This window comes from Equus caballus, chromosome X (assembly GCF_041296265.1).
Source record: "Equus caballus isolate H_3958 breed thoroughbred chromosome X, TB-T2T, whole genome shotgun sequence".
NCBI classification, from domain to species: domain Eukaryota; kingdom Metazoa; phylum Chordata; class Mammalia; order Perissodactyla; family Equidae; genus Equus; species Equus caballus.
The window spans coordinates 103,908,542-103,922,937 of NC_091715.1; the positions used below are offsets into that span (position 1 = coordinate 103,908,542).

The 14,396-nt window shown below is 44.3% G+C and overlaps 2 protein-coding genes across 2 annotated transcripts in view; one reads left to right on the top strand and one right to left on the bottom strand.

Moving 5' to 3' along the window:
* The window catches only part of IL1RAPL2 (interleukin 1 receptor accessory protein like 2), a 969,995-nt gene that overhangs the window by 501,076 nt on the left and 454,523 nt on the right, over positions 1 to 14,396 (top strand). The gene's annotated exons all lie outside the window — the stretch shown is intronic.
* Positions 8,704 to 10,743, bottom strand: TEX13A (testis expressed 13A). Its single transcript, XM_005614430.3, has 3 exons — positions 10,690 to 10,743; positions 10,003 to 10,493; positions 8,704 to 9,900 (listed from the first exon to the last, which is right to left on the bottom strand). The coding sequence occupies exons 2-3, from the start codon at positions 10,459 to 10,461 to the stop codon at positions 9,202 to 9,204; spliced, it is 1,158 nt and encodes a 385-aa protein (XP_005614487.2). The 5' UTR covers positions 10,462 to 10,493; positions 10,690 to 10,743; the 3' UTR covers positions 8,704 to 9,201.

Here is a 14,396-nt window from a genome sequence, read left to right on the forward strand (position 1 = left end):
ACTCTGTTCTAGCCGCTCTGACCTGCTTTCTGTTTCTCAAACATGACAGGTATACTCCAGCCTTAGGGTCTTTGCACTGGTTGTTCCTTCTGTCTGGAATGCTTTCCTCTCCTATATCCATATGACTAATTCCCTCATTTCCTTCAATTGCACAATTTCCTCTATTCTAACCTTATCAGTGGGTCTTCCTTAACTATCTTATTTATAATTTTAAGATTGTCTTCCACTCAGTCCCCATCCTCTGTACTCCTGATACTTCTTACCTCACTCTTAATTTTATCTATAGTAATTATCACCTTTTGTGATATATACACTTTACTGATTTATCATATTTATTGTTTATTTTCCATCTCCTCATGCTAAAATGTAAGTTCCTTAAGGACAGGAATCTTTGGGGTTTTTTGGTTTGTTTGTTTACTGATATATCTCAAGAGCCTAGAACAGTGTATGGCACATAGTAGATGCTCAATAAATAATTATTGCACGAATGAATGAGCTATGTCTCAGTTAAGGTCAGGCAGCCACATGACAGACCAAATCATTGTTACCATATGGAAATATAGCCCCAATATTGCCAGATATCCTGATTTTTAAAGAAAAAATTGAAATCCGAATATTTATGTGAAATTTCCGCAATTTTTAGTTGTCTGGGCTCCCCTCCCATAAAAGTCCCTTCTTGGATTCAACTAGTGGACGACCATTTCCAAACTCTGAATTACTAGGTTCTGACTCCAACGTTAACCTAGGGAGTGATGGTATATTATAGCTGTGTGATATGTGTCTTGCTTTCCTCACCTAGAAAATGAAGATTCATTTGTTTATTCAACTTAAGATATTTTGAATGCTGGCTTTAGGAGTTTGGTATATAGCATTGAACAAGACAGATTAAAATTCCCACTCTCCTGAAACTTAATCTTCTAAAATGGGGTAAACATACAAATAACAAATACATTCACAAGACTACATTGGATAATGCTTATGGTGAGAATAAAAAAGGGTCATATTACAGGAGTGACTGGGAGGCCATTTTTGGTTGACTGGTAAAGAAGGGCCCCCAAGAGAAAGGGACTTATAAGCTGAGACCGGCATGACAGGAAGGAACAAGCCTTGTCACGATCTACAGGAACAGTGTTCCAGTCAGAGTGAACAGCAAGTGCAAAGGTCATGAAAACAAGAGCAGGCTTGTTATATTCAAGTAAGCTAAAGAAGGACAGTCTGGATAAAATACAGTGAGCTGAGGGAAATTGGCACTGAATGAAGCTGGAGAGGCAATCAGAGGCCAGATCCTGTTGCATATTGTGGGCCAGGATAAGAAGCTTATTCTTATTAGCAATCAGAGGCAAAAGTAGAGCGTTGTATTTTAAGCTGAGGAGTGACATGATCAGATTTCCCTGTGAAAAGATCACTGGCTGCCCTGATGAGAATGGATTGTAGGGAGACAAGCAAGAAGACCAAGTTGGAAAGCAATTATTTTAGTTGAGGAGATACGTGATGGTAAGCTTGGATTCAGGTGGTAGTTATGGAGATGGGGAGGAGTGAATGGATTCTAGATATGTATTGAAGGATGAGCTGACAGGACATACTGATGCACTGGATGTGAGAAATGGGAGAAAGAGTTGAATAAAGGATGACTCCTGTTTTTGACTTAAGCAACAGTGTGAATCATGGTGCTATTAACTGAGAGAGAGAAGACTTAGAGAGGAGCAAAGATAATAGTGTCTACCTCAGGGAATGCTGACAAGCACTTAGCACCAATGCTGACATAGAGTAAGCACTCAACGCATTATCTCTTATTTCTACTTTTACTAACACTACCACTATTATTACTAGCTATGATTTTTTAGCCCTTGTTATATGGCTGACACTGTGATCATCCTCAATAACCCTATGAGGTAGGTCATATTATTGAAGATGATAAAACTGATACTCAGAGAGGTTAAAGAACTCGCTCAGTGAAACGTGGCTAGTAAATGGTGGACCTGAGACTTGGACTCAGGTCTATCCAGTTCACACACATAATCTTTCTCTACTGTCTCTTCTTTTATTCCCTATTTTTACTGTTCTTCATAGGTATCTGTATATCACAACAAAGGAGATATGGTTCATTCCTGCCCGTATAAAGTTCTGTGATTCTGTTTTCAGTTTCCACAATGTACAATATTGTCTGGTGATGAGGATGGAATTCTACTGATTGAAAATGGGCAACAGAGGACAGGGCAATAGAGATTCTAAGTTCATAAGTGAGGATCAAGTTAAAGCAGGAATTTCCAGAGATAAAACTAGACTACTTGTCTTTCAAAGTTTGAAACACTTTGTGATCATTTGCCAATTGCCAAATATTCTGCACAAGTACTTAAAAGTTGTTTTTTACCAAAGAAAAGAGATGGAGAAACCTTGCGGGAAGTATATCCTTAACTGACTCTTTTTGTCTGTTTACTCTGACTCTCAAACGTCTACGATATAAGATTGATGATGAATCAATCAGAGAAGTATATACATCAGTATATGACAAAGTGCTAGAATGAATATGATCAGGTGTTATAAATGTATGATTATGTTTTTCAAGAACTCATTGTATGAAACTGCTTCCTTCCTTCACCCTAAAGGTGAAATATTTCATAGTGTCAGAAAAATGAGGGTGCGTTCCTTCCTAACTACAGTTTTTTTGTTTTTGTTTTTGTTTCTTTTTAATAAAAAGGATATTTTTTCAGCCAATATCATTTCAAGTGTCAGGTATCTATTAGTCACCAAACAAATATTTATTGAGCACCTATTCTGTGAAGGTACCAAAAAGGCCAAAGTGAATGACAGGGCTCCTGCTTTCTAACAGATTAAAAGATGATTTGGGACATGTATACAAATTACAGTCACACAAGTATACTCAAGTAAAAGACAGGATCTCGTCTGGTTCAGCATAGAATTGTACCCTAGGAAACAGTCCAGTAACTAAACATAATTTTACAAGTTTGAATATTTAAGTCTTTACTGTGGGCCTTTCAAAAACATCAAGGGGGGCGCCAATTTGTAACCCCCAGCAACATTTAAAATTATCTTTTTGGAGGCCAGCCCAGTGGCATAGTAGTTAAGTTTGCATGCTCTGCTTCGGTGGCCCAGGGTTCGCAGGTTCAGATCCTGGGCACAGACTTAGTACCACTCATCAAGCCATGCTGTGGTGGCATCCCACATAAAATAGAGGAAAATTGGCAACAGATGTTAGCTCAGGGCCAATCTTCCTCATCAAAAAAAATCAAATGAAATAAAAATTATCTTTTCACATTACTTTCACGCTATCTCTTAGACACTGCAGCTGCCCAGAAACCTCTCTTATCACTCCTCATTCTCATTCCTAACTAAATAACTCACTCTGGAATGCATCCTCTGCAAATTTTTCCTCTTTTTCAATCCTCTCTTGCTTGTTTTTTCCTTACAAGAAGCTCTTGCTCCCCTTTGCAATGTAATTTAAACTAGCATTGCTCCTTATAATTTTTCAGCTCTTTCTGCCCATTACACCTATTCTGTACAATAAAAGACCAGGAACTGATCTGACATACCAAGAATCTGCATACAAGTTGCTGGATTTGGCGAGACCCATACAGCCAAAAAGAGGATTATTTTTAGGGGGTGGGGAGAAGGGAACAGCTGCCAACACTAAATGAATGACTTTTATCCTATCACACGTGAGAGAAAGTGAAAATGCTATAAGAAAAATAGAGATAAAGTAGCAGTAGAGAGTAAGGAAAATAGCTTTCAGCTTACAGAATCAGTGATGTTTGAGATGGTGCTTGAGGAGCTAAGCAGGTGGCGATAGTAGAGGCCTTCCCAGGCAGATGGAACAATGTCCAAGGGCAGGAAGGCAGTAAAACATGGGTTGTGCACAGGGAAAAACAGGATGGTCGGTTTGGCTGGAACTTGGGTTCATCAAGGCCTTTTTTCTGAATATGAACCTAACAATAAATAACCCTTGTTTTATGGAGGTTTCAGATATATTTAAGACATTGTCCAATTCTTAGAAAAGAAGCTACAAGATACAACTAATGAGCATCTTAACTTGCAGTCAGATAACAAGGCACATTTTTAGCAGATGATATTTCCATAGAGAAAATGTATGTTTAAAAAGGGTAAATTCCCGCCTATGACTCTACCCTAATTAATGAAAGGAAATGCTGCTGAGCTCAGCACTGTCAGTCAGAACATGCACTCCAACGTTTTTTCTCAGCGGTAGCGATGAATTCACACAGAGCCATCCCTACTCTCTCACCACTGAAGAGGGATCCACCTTGGCATGATAGCTGGTTAAGGTTTGGCGGGTACACTTTGTATCTATGACTATGAAAGAGAAAAGCTGAGTAGGAGGGTGACGTGTAGTTGCACCCCAAGGCCTTGATCTCGTTAAAACAAGACCTGGGTTAACACTAATCTACACACACTCATTTCCAGACCAGATCATGTTATTTAATACTAAGGCAATATACACTTACCTGGTTAGAGAGATGCCATATACATTTTTTATTTTTCAGCACCATAACCCTGCTCCCTTCCAATACCTTCCTCTGATTCCCCATAAGTAAAAGTGGTTTGGCCATGTTTCATATGTGCATTCACCTCTTTTGCTCTCTCCTTTTGTCCCCTCTTTTTTAACTGGGACTAAACCATACCCCTGGATGACCCCCTAGCACACTTTACACACACATAGAGCAGACTTTCCATACATGTTGGTTGCAGCTTACTGGCTGGAACCCTCTGGTCACTAGCATCTGGAGGTTTTTAATTTGGCCACATGAACCCTTTCGTTTTCTAATAAGTTTTACCAATAGAAACAGAAATAGATAGCAGGAAGACAATTATTATGAGATGACAGTGCAAAGAATGATGCTGGGAAAATCAGTATTTTACAGCAGTGTGCAAAGTCGCAGAAAATTCTGATTTTTAAGACATTTAGGGAAGTTTCCTATTAGGTAATGTCTTTGTACAAACACTCTGGCAAACTTTTCACTTTAATCCCACATGACAGAAAGCAAGGATGAAAAAGCATTGTTGTTTCTAAATAAAATATGGCCTATTTTTACTTTCCATTATTTTAGAAACAGGTGGAGCCAAGTTTGATTTCCCAGCATGTGGACAGGTCATTCCCTTTAACTACTTTGCTTGCCATTATCTCAAATAGCAAGCCCAGAGAGGATCACTATCGTTTCTCTAGAGGTAAAAACAAATCACCAGTTTTGACTAAGACATTGGCCCCTGTGAAATTTCCGTCTCCTTCCCTTGCCCATTAAAGCTGGATCTTCTTCAAACGACATTGTTTTTAAAGCTGTCTTGTTCAGCCAGACCTGGTGGTCTAGTGGTTAAGATTCAGTGCTCTCACCACCACAACCCGGGTTCATTTCCTGGTCAGGGAACCACACCACCATCTGTTGTCTGTCTGTTGTCATACTGTGGAGGCTGCCTGTTGTTGTGATGCTGAAAGCAATGCCACTGGTATTTCAAATACCAGCAGGGTCGCTCATGGTGGACAGGATTCGGTGGAGCTTCCAGGCTAAGGTAGACTAGGATGAGAGACCTGGCCACCCAGTTCTGAAAATATTGGCCATGGAAACCCTATGAATAGCAGCAGAGCGTTGTCTGATAGAGTGCTGGAAGGTGAGAGGATGGTGCAAAAAGAGTGGACAGGGCTCAGCTCTGCTGTCCACAGGGTCCTGGAGCCTGGAGTTGGGATTCTGACTCAATTTGAGGGCACTAACAACAACAAAATCTCTTTAGCTGCCCATCTCACTAAGCATGCTAGCTCAAGGGCTCAAAGGCCAAGTCAGATCACCTCAGTTGGATTTGTTGAGGATATTTAGTGACCGAAGTGGAATTAATTTTAGTTTATTAAATCCTTTCCTCTGGACTTACAGAGAAAAACTTTTAAAATGGGTATACCACATGCATTCATGAAAATGTCAATATCTCTCCTTAGTCCTACCAAACATAAAACCCCAAACCAAACAAACAGACTGAATCTTTTACTGAAGAGAATATTATGAAAACAAGTTGTAACACAGAGATCTGTGTTTGGTACCCCTCCTGGAACCACTCCCTTCCTTTCCAGTGCCCCCTCCTAGGCTCCCACTGCTTTACCCTTTGGCTTTCTTTCAGTTGAACCCTATCCCAATGGACAATGGAGTCCTCTGTGCAGCTTGATGAGCCTTTCCTTCCCCTCCCTGACTCTCCACCCCCAGTTATTCCTAAATCTGCCATTGCCCAAAAGCCCACAGCCCTACCCAGACCTGCTGTCCTCATTCACTCTCAGGTGCTTTGTCTAAGGGACAAACAGGCAGGAGCCCTCTTGTCTTCCCACCCCCTTGTAACACAGATCAGTCTCTGCTCTCCCCTCCTTTGTCATAGAGGAAGAGGTGGCCTTTCCAAACCTAGCCAAGTCAGTAAATTAACTTCCTTTTCCTTTTTGTATATTTGTGAACATTTAATTATTTTGCTTTCACAACACAGAAGTATATAAAGAAGCAAAAGCCCTCTATCTTACTGCTCCTACCCTACTTCATTTTTCTGAAGGAAAAAAAGGTTTTCCTCACCTTTTCTATCTTACTCAACTTTAGATCCGTAATATAAAGCAAACATAAACCTATATATCTACATACCATACATATACACACTTACAGAATTGTAGGGGGTATTTTATTTTACAAAAAACAAAAGGGATCCTGTCATAGGACATCTTTTTCATTGAGCAGTACCATGGACGTGCCTCCAGTACAGTCTGCAGGATCTACCTCATTCTTTTACATATTTCTTGCGTTTTCAAGCTTTCTTCAGCTATCTCCTTCCTCATGGCTGAAGTTTCTCCCATATTCAAAAGAACCCTCTCTCAGCCATGCATCCCACCTCACTCCTTCCCTCCGCAGCCAGAAGTCCTTGAAGGGAAGCCTCCCTCACTGAGTGCACATCCTCAACCCTTGCAGTTTGCCTTCTGCCCCTCCTGTACCCAGACCTGCTCAAAGATCGAAAGTGAACGCCAGACCCAGTGGGCACTTTTCACCTCCTATCTTAGGGGCCCCCTGCAGCCCCGGGCACTGCTGAGCACACTCCCCTTGCAACTCTCTTCCCTCTGTTCTGACTACCGCTACATGCCTCATTGCCTCCATGGTTCCCAATCAGGGACGATTTTGCTCTCCTGTGGGCATGTGACAATATCTGGAGATAATTTTGGTTGTCACAGTTAGGGGGCGATGTGCTCCTGGCCTCTACTGGGTTCTGAGGCCAGGGTTCTGCTGAACGTCCTACAGTGTACTGGACAGCCCCCTGCAACAATTATCCAACCTCAAGTGTCAAGAGTGCTGGGTTTGGGAAACCTGGCTCTAGAACTGTAGAAATGAGCCCAAGAACACTTCTGACAAGTGCAGGTTAGGGATCTTGCCGGTGTGTCCCTCAGACAAAGCACTGGAGAGTGAATGAGGACAGAAGGTCGGGGTGGGGGTAGGGGCTTTTGGGCAATGGCAACCATCCTGATGTTTGTCCACACCTGCCCCAACAGGAGAGAGCCCAAGGTCACATCCAGCCGCTGCAGAGATGTCCCAGGTCTATGTCAGCTTCAGTCCCTAGGTCCTCAGTCTCCAGGTGATGTCCAGGGCTCCTCTAGTTATCTCAGTCTGGTCCAGGTGTGAATCCTCACCATCCTGCCACCTGCAGGATAAACCACACATTTAGCCCCGCTCAAGACATCTTCTCGTCATCAGAGGGGGAGATGCAGACCATCCTCCCCACTCCCCCTTTCCCAGTTTACCCCCTCCCTCTGGAAATTGATTTCCCAGTGGGATATGTTCTATTGCACATTTCTGAATCCACTGAGGGCTTTGTAGCCAGACTCCCCTCCTACTATTGTCCTGGTGGTGGGCTGGGGGAGAGAATCCCTCAGGATGGCACCATGCTTTGGTCTGTGGTCTAGCCCAGCCCACCTTTAGGCACCGTCAGTTGCTGACTCACCTCCTTGGCTGTGGCGTGAGTTCCTTGATCAGATCTGACTGTCCCCAGTTCTGCTCCCTGGGCACTGGGGAGGCTTCTCCTGTCATGGGGCTGAAGAGCCATAGCAGTCCTCGCCTGCAGCTGGTGCTGGCATCCTCTGTATGCAGCCCTGAGGGATTCCCTTAGAGGTGGCACATCTCTGCTGTGGTGTAAACCCGGTTTGCCCCAGGCCTGTTTTGATTGTTTCTTGTGATATAAGTTGCTGAGAACATGAAAGAGCTTCCTGTCTAGTTCATTCCTGGAGACTCTGGGGATCCAGGAATCCCCACTACCTGGCACACCCTGAGGACCTCCGCAGCCAGGTCCAACATTTTCTTTGATGGTCTGGGGTTTTCAACTGTTCTTCTGGTGCCAATTTCTGTCTTGGAAATAATCTGGTTGCCCAGAACAGGAACCCGCTCAACTTAGCTTCAAGAAAAGGGGATCTGTGTAAAGTGGCTTTTCACAAAGCACAATTTTAGAAAGTGGAAACATGGCCAGGCCGTCACTCTCTCCATCTCTGTGGTCACAGGATCAACTCCTCTCTGCTTCTCTGTGCCCGTGTGCTCCCTGGGACCTCATAATGTCATCCTCTAAAAGCACTTGGCCTCTGTAAAGCACACGGTTCTGCTCCCCCACAGCCAGGGTCAGGCCTCGGCTGTGGCCTCAGTGTTCATGGCTCTGACCTTGACCCCAACTCCAAGTGACCCATTGTTTCATTTCCCAGCACCATCCTGACTTTGGCATCTGCCTCTCTATTCAGATTGTCTAGTGTGAGAATCTGTTTTGCTCAGGATGGGTCAAATGCCCACTCCTGCTCCCATCATCTATAGCCTAGGTGGGGGAGGGAGTGGGTCGTTATATATATACATAGCTGCCCTGGTCCACCAGATACCAGGGCGGGGGGAGAGAGACACAAATAGAAGCTGCAGCACTTCTGGGGTGTGGAATGCCAATGCTCTGGAATGCAAAGGGAGTCATCAAACGTGTCTCTATGTCTCTCTCCCCGCAGCCCCCTAACCTATACCCTCCCCAGTGGCCACCTCACACCCCAACTCCCATCCCACTTCCCACTTCTCTCACAAACCAGTTGCCCCATCCCCCCACCCACCCATTCCCCCGCAAACCCTCCCCTACCTCTCCCCCTCCCTCTGAAAATTGATTTCCCATTGGGATATGTTTCTGTTCTGTTTCACATTTTTGAATTCAAGGGTTTTGTAGCCAGATTCCCCTCCCGCAGCGGAAGCAAGTCTCCCTCCGTGAAAAATTCACGGCCTTACACCAAGGGCAGTCCCAATCCCCGGGCCTGCGAAATACTGGAGGTCTTCTCTGCTGGTGGGCATCGAAGTCTCTCCTGTCTCTTTGGGATTGAGGCTCTATACCCTGAGCCCCATTAGACCCTAAGGTAACACTAGAGGGCCCCCAGTGGGGAGCCGTCTGAGATGGAGCCCCTGCTGTGAACATTGCTGCTGGTGGGGATGCTGTGGCTGAGTCTGGGAATGGGAGTAAGGGGCATGTGAAGGGGTATGTGAATGAGGCCGGGAGCTGCACAGGAAGGGATGCTGGGGAGACTCTGGACCTGGGCTTCATGGTCTCAGAGAAATAAAACATGGCTGTTTCCGCAGACCTGAGACCTCCCTCCCTCTGCCTGCCAGAGGGGTAATTATTCTGCTTCACAGCTCCAAGAACCTGCAGGAGGCCTCCACCCAGCTCTTTTGTGGCCTCTTCCCTTTCCTCATCCTTCTCCTGTCTTCCTCCTCCTCCTATAGCACCAGCAACGGTGGCAGTAGAAGCAGCGGCTGCCCCAATCTCCTGTTCCTTCTCACCTGCTCCTTCTGTCCCAGCCCCACTGGCAGTGGCCAGGCCTGGCGCTGCTGCGACCTGCTCCCGGGGAGACCCTAGCTCCTGGAAAGAAGTGGGCAAGGTTGAGACCAGTTCTGGAGGCAGGGAGGGGGGCAGAGGGCAGAGAGAGGAGACGGGGCAGGGACTAAGTCCGGGTAAACTTACAGCCCGGAGGAGCTTCCACTTCAGGAGGTCCCTTTCCTTCCGCATCTCTGCCAGGTTGGCCTGTGTCTGCCGCAGCCGAAAGGCTGCCTCCTTGCGCTCCATCTCCTGCTGAGCTGTGAGCTTTTTCAGTTCTGAGGTCAAGTCCTCCGCAGTGGACTTATGCAGTTTGGTGAAGTCCTGCAGCCACTGCACCCTGCGCTCCTGTAACTGGCCCTGCCTGCAGGTGAAGCGCACGCCCAGGGCCAGACCGCTCCAGGCGCAGGCCTCTTTGGCCTCGCTGGGCACCGCACTGTCCTCCAGGATGGCCCTGAGCTTGTCTTCCACCTCTTCCCAGGACAGGGATATATTCTCGAGGTAGAACTCAAGGCCTTTTTCGTGCGCGGCTATTTTCTCGTTGATGAAGGCCACCACCTCACCATGCTGGAACCCACCACAGGGGTCATCAGGTTTCAAGGCCATGAGAGCTGAGGGCCTCAGCGGCTTAACTGGCCCTGTGGGGATGAATCAATCAGTTGTCCCCTACCCCCCTCTATAGCCCCTCCCTCTCCCTTGGTCTCCTCCCGTCCATTGCCCTTCCCCTCCCCCCGCAGACCATTGTAAAGACCCCTGACTGGCTTGTTCCACCCTAGAACACCTCACCTCTCCAGCCAGGGCCAGAAAAGGTGCAGGCCGACCACGTCCACCTACCACGGCCGAAGACAGTGAAGATCCTCGTCTCTCTGGGGTCTCTGAGGAAAGGAAGCCTCCGCGCCAACCGTCGTCCCAGAGGCGTTTACCCTGGGACTGTTCCAACTTCCAGAGACAGCAGGGGTGGGAGGGAATGCAAAAGGAAGGCCCCTCCCCCCCCCCCCCACCTCGAGACATAAGGGAACTTAGTATCCTGTTGAAAGTGCTTAAAGGTGGGAAGAAATAGGAGTGGTAAGAAAAGACTCAGAAACACGTAAAGTGCTTGTAATCAAGTACAAAAAGTCCCACTCACCCCGCCCCCTACCATAATGGTTTGTCTCATACCAGGGACCCTCCCCTCCTAGAGACGGAATGTTCTAGAACAGGTAACAGCCCCAACCTCTCAGTGGCCTCTGGCGCCCCCCGCCCCGGAGGAAGACTGTAGCTCCTGTTGTAGACGTTCCTGAATTCTAATACGAAAGTCAGTAAACTATTTCTCTAAAGGGCCAGGTAGTAATTATTAAGGCTTTGTAGGCAAAAGATTTCTGTCCCAATGACTTATAGCACAAAAACAGACATAAACAATACTTGAAGAAATGACTGTGGCTATGTTTCAGTAAAACTTTATTTACAAAAATAGGCAGCTGGCAGGATTTGGCCTGTAGTTTGCCAACTCTTGATCTAAATTTATATTTCCTGCATGTCCCAAAGACATCCAAAATCCAAATGTCTGTAATATAACTCACCCTTTACCCCAAGAGATGATTCTCCTCCTATATTCCTATGAAGTAGAGAAACTTCAAAATCATCAACCCCTCCTTCCTTTACTAACATATCAAATTGGTCACCAAATCTTGTTGCTATGACCTCAGAAAATTCTTTGATATCCAGTCTTATTTAGGGAATGCCCATGTGGCTTCCTAAATAATGTCCTTGACTTTAATCTCTTTCTAGTTCCTAATCTCTTCCTAATCTTTCCTATGATCATGCTACTTTCAAACTAAAAGGTGTTTGATGGCTTCCTGTGACACACTTCTTGGCCTGATGGTAGAATTTCACCCTGGTCTACCTTTCTAATTTAGCTCTTTTCATTCTCTTCTCACCCATCATTCATGTACCCAAGAGACTAGCCATGCGGTGATACACTCATTTTGGGTTTTAATTTATTTTTCCATGTGAAAAATCAGAAATTCATTATTTTATTATATGAGCATTATATTCTGTTCTATGAGCTACATTGAAAAAGACAACATTTCTTCTTTAAGGATCTTAATGTTAGGTAGTGAGAGAAAAATAATAAATCAGCACTAAAATATTACCTGAGAAGGTGGTTAAATTCCAGAGGTATAAATCCCACTGTTTTAGTTCTCTTTTAAATGGTTATCTTGTATTTTCTTTCCATTTCAATTTGTGAATATTGTTTATCATCCTTCAGTGGGAAAGGTTCATGTTTTGTCTATTATAGAGTTATTTCTACAGATAGAGCATTCAGGAAATAATGTAGAAACTGGAATGGTGAGGAAAGAGGGAAGATACTGGAATCAAGGAGACCCACTAGAAGGATGCCGCAGTAATTCAACTTGTAAACTAAGGCAGTGAAAGTTGAGATGGAGAGAAGAGCGTAGAGGGTCATTTGGTAGGTAGAATTCATAGGAATGTCAAGGATGGGGTGAGAGAATGAACAGGGTAATTCCTAGGTTTCTGCTATAGGGAACTAAGTAGATAGTGATGTTATAGACTTAGATGCAGAATGAAGGAGAAACTGTTTGAGGTGAGTTCACTTTTAGACATATTGATGTTAAGATCCCTATTGATGTTAAGACATTGATATTGAGATACCTGGTAGCCTAATAGAGATACCCCATAGGCAGTTAGATGTATAAGTCTAGAACTTAGGAGCAAGAACAGGACTAGAGATGTAGTACTGAGGGGTGAAAGTTAGATTCAAATCAGTGGTTGAAATAACCCAGGGAGAGAATACAGAATAAGAAGAGCAGAGTGCATAGGACAGATTCCTGGCCTGCCTGCATCATCTCTTCCTTTCTACCAGTGTCTACTCTCATTCATGGTTTTATAGCTGACCTGCTTACTCCTTTGCCTTCTCTTTTTCTAGCCTCAGAATGTCTTTTACCCTCCCCTTTTTATTCCTTCTATAACACTTTAAACACGGACTTCACCTTGTGATCATTTCTCTCTCTAGGCTACCATTCTTCTACTTCTGCTTATAAACACTTTTAGAAAATTTAAAGTAAATCATTTCTTTTGGCTAAAGGATTGGAGAAGGGAGAAAATGAAGACAGGGAAACCTGTTAGGATGCTGCTTGAATAGTGAGGCAAAGCATGATTAGTGCCTGAACTGTGGCAGGACCTAGATGAGACATCAGATGAGGTGAGAATTTTGAAACAGAATTAGCACAACTTGTTAAATAGTTGTACATAGGAAATAAGTATGGGGAAGTAGAGTGAAGGATGATTCTGAGGCACCTGACTTGAGAAACTAGGTAGTATGATTAGTGATATATCTCATCATGATAGACGCTACAGGAGGAAGAACACACTGTAGGGGACAGATAAGTTCAGTTTGGGACTGATAAGTGCCTTCATGACAGTCATATGGAGTCATAATTGGATGGCTATACTGGGCTGAAACTTAGGAGAGAGGACAGAACTAGAGAAAAGTATTATAGATTTTGATGTGTTCAGCACTTAGCTTGTGGTTTAAACCTAGTGCTTGAACAAAATCGCTGGAGATGAGGCTTGGAGGGAGAGAAGAAAAACACAAACAAGCAGAACAAAGGAAGGAATCCGGAGCCCTGGGGGAAGATGGCCAACATTTTAGGGATACGCCAAGGAAGAAAAGCCAGTAATAGAGTTATAAGGGATGGTCAGGAGAGAGGTTATCTTAGAAGTAAGGAGAGATTTAGAAAGTTGAAGGAGAGTTACAAGTTTCAAATAATGCATGATGGTCAGATAGGATGAGAATGAACGAGAGGTCATTAGATTTGGATAATGAGATGTCCTTAGGGAGTCTAGTGATACTTATTCAATGGGATGTTGGGAGCAGAAGCCAGATGATGGTAGGTCATAGAGCGAACTAGAGCAACATGCAGAAGTTTTGAATACTGATAAGTCTTCCAAGATCTCTGACAGTGACAGCTATGGTGGGTAGGCAGGGGTCAGTGAATAGATCATGGAAGCATGGGATATGACAGCTCAGTTGTTAAGACAATTAATTTATATAACTTTTCGTTCTTTTTTCTTTTTTTTTAAGATTTTGTTTTTCCTTTTTCTCCCCAAAGCCTCCTGGTACATAGTTGTATATATTCTTAGTTGTAGGTCCTTCTAGTTGGGGCATGTGGGATGCCGCCTCAGCCTGGCTTGATGAGCAGTGCCATGTCTGTGCCCAGGATTTGAACCAGCAAAACCCTGGACTGCCAAAGCAGAGCACGCAAACTTAACCACCCGGCCATGGGGCCGGCCCCTATAATTTTCAACACAAAGATAGGGAGGGAGAATACTCTGGTATCTACTTTATGGGGAGGAAGATAACCACATATAAAGAAAACTCAGTGCTTTTGAAGAGTTTGTGCTGTAACTCAGGCAATAAAGCAAAACCTTTGTGAATACTATGAGAATAATTACAAAACAACATATTGACAGATACAAAATATCAGTGTAATCTAAATAAGAAGCAGTGAAGAAGTAAGAAATAGTTTTGAGAGTCAGTG

Coding starts and splice junctions, on each gene's coding strand:
- TEX13A (XM_005614430.3), bottom strand. CDS start 10,461: ATGGCCTTGAAACCTGATGACCCCTGTGGTGGGTTCCAGCATGGTGAG. Junction 9,901..10,002: donor AGTGGAAGCTCCTCCGGGCT/GTAAGTTTACCC, acceptor ACTTCTTTCCAG/GAGCTAGGGTCTCCCCGGGA.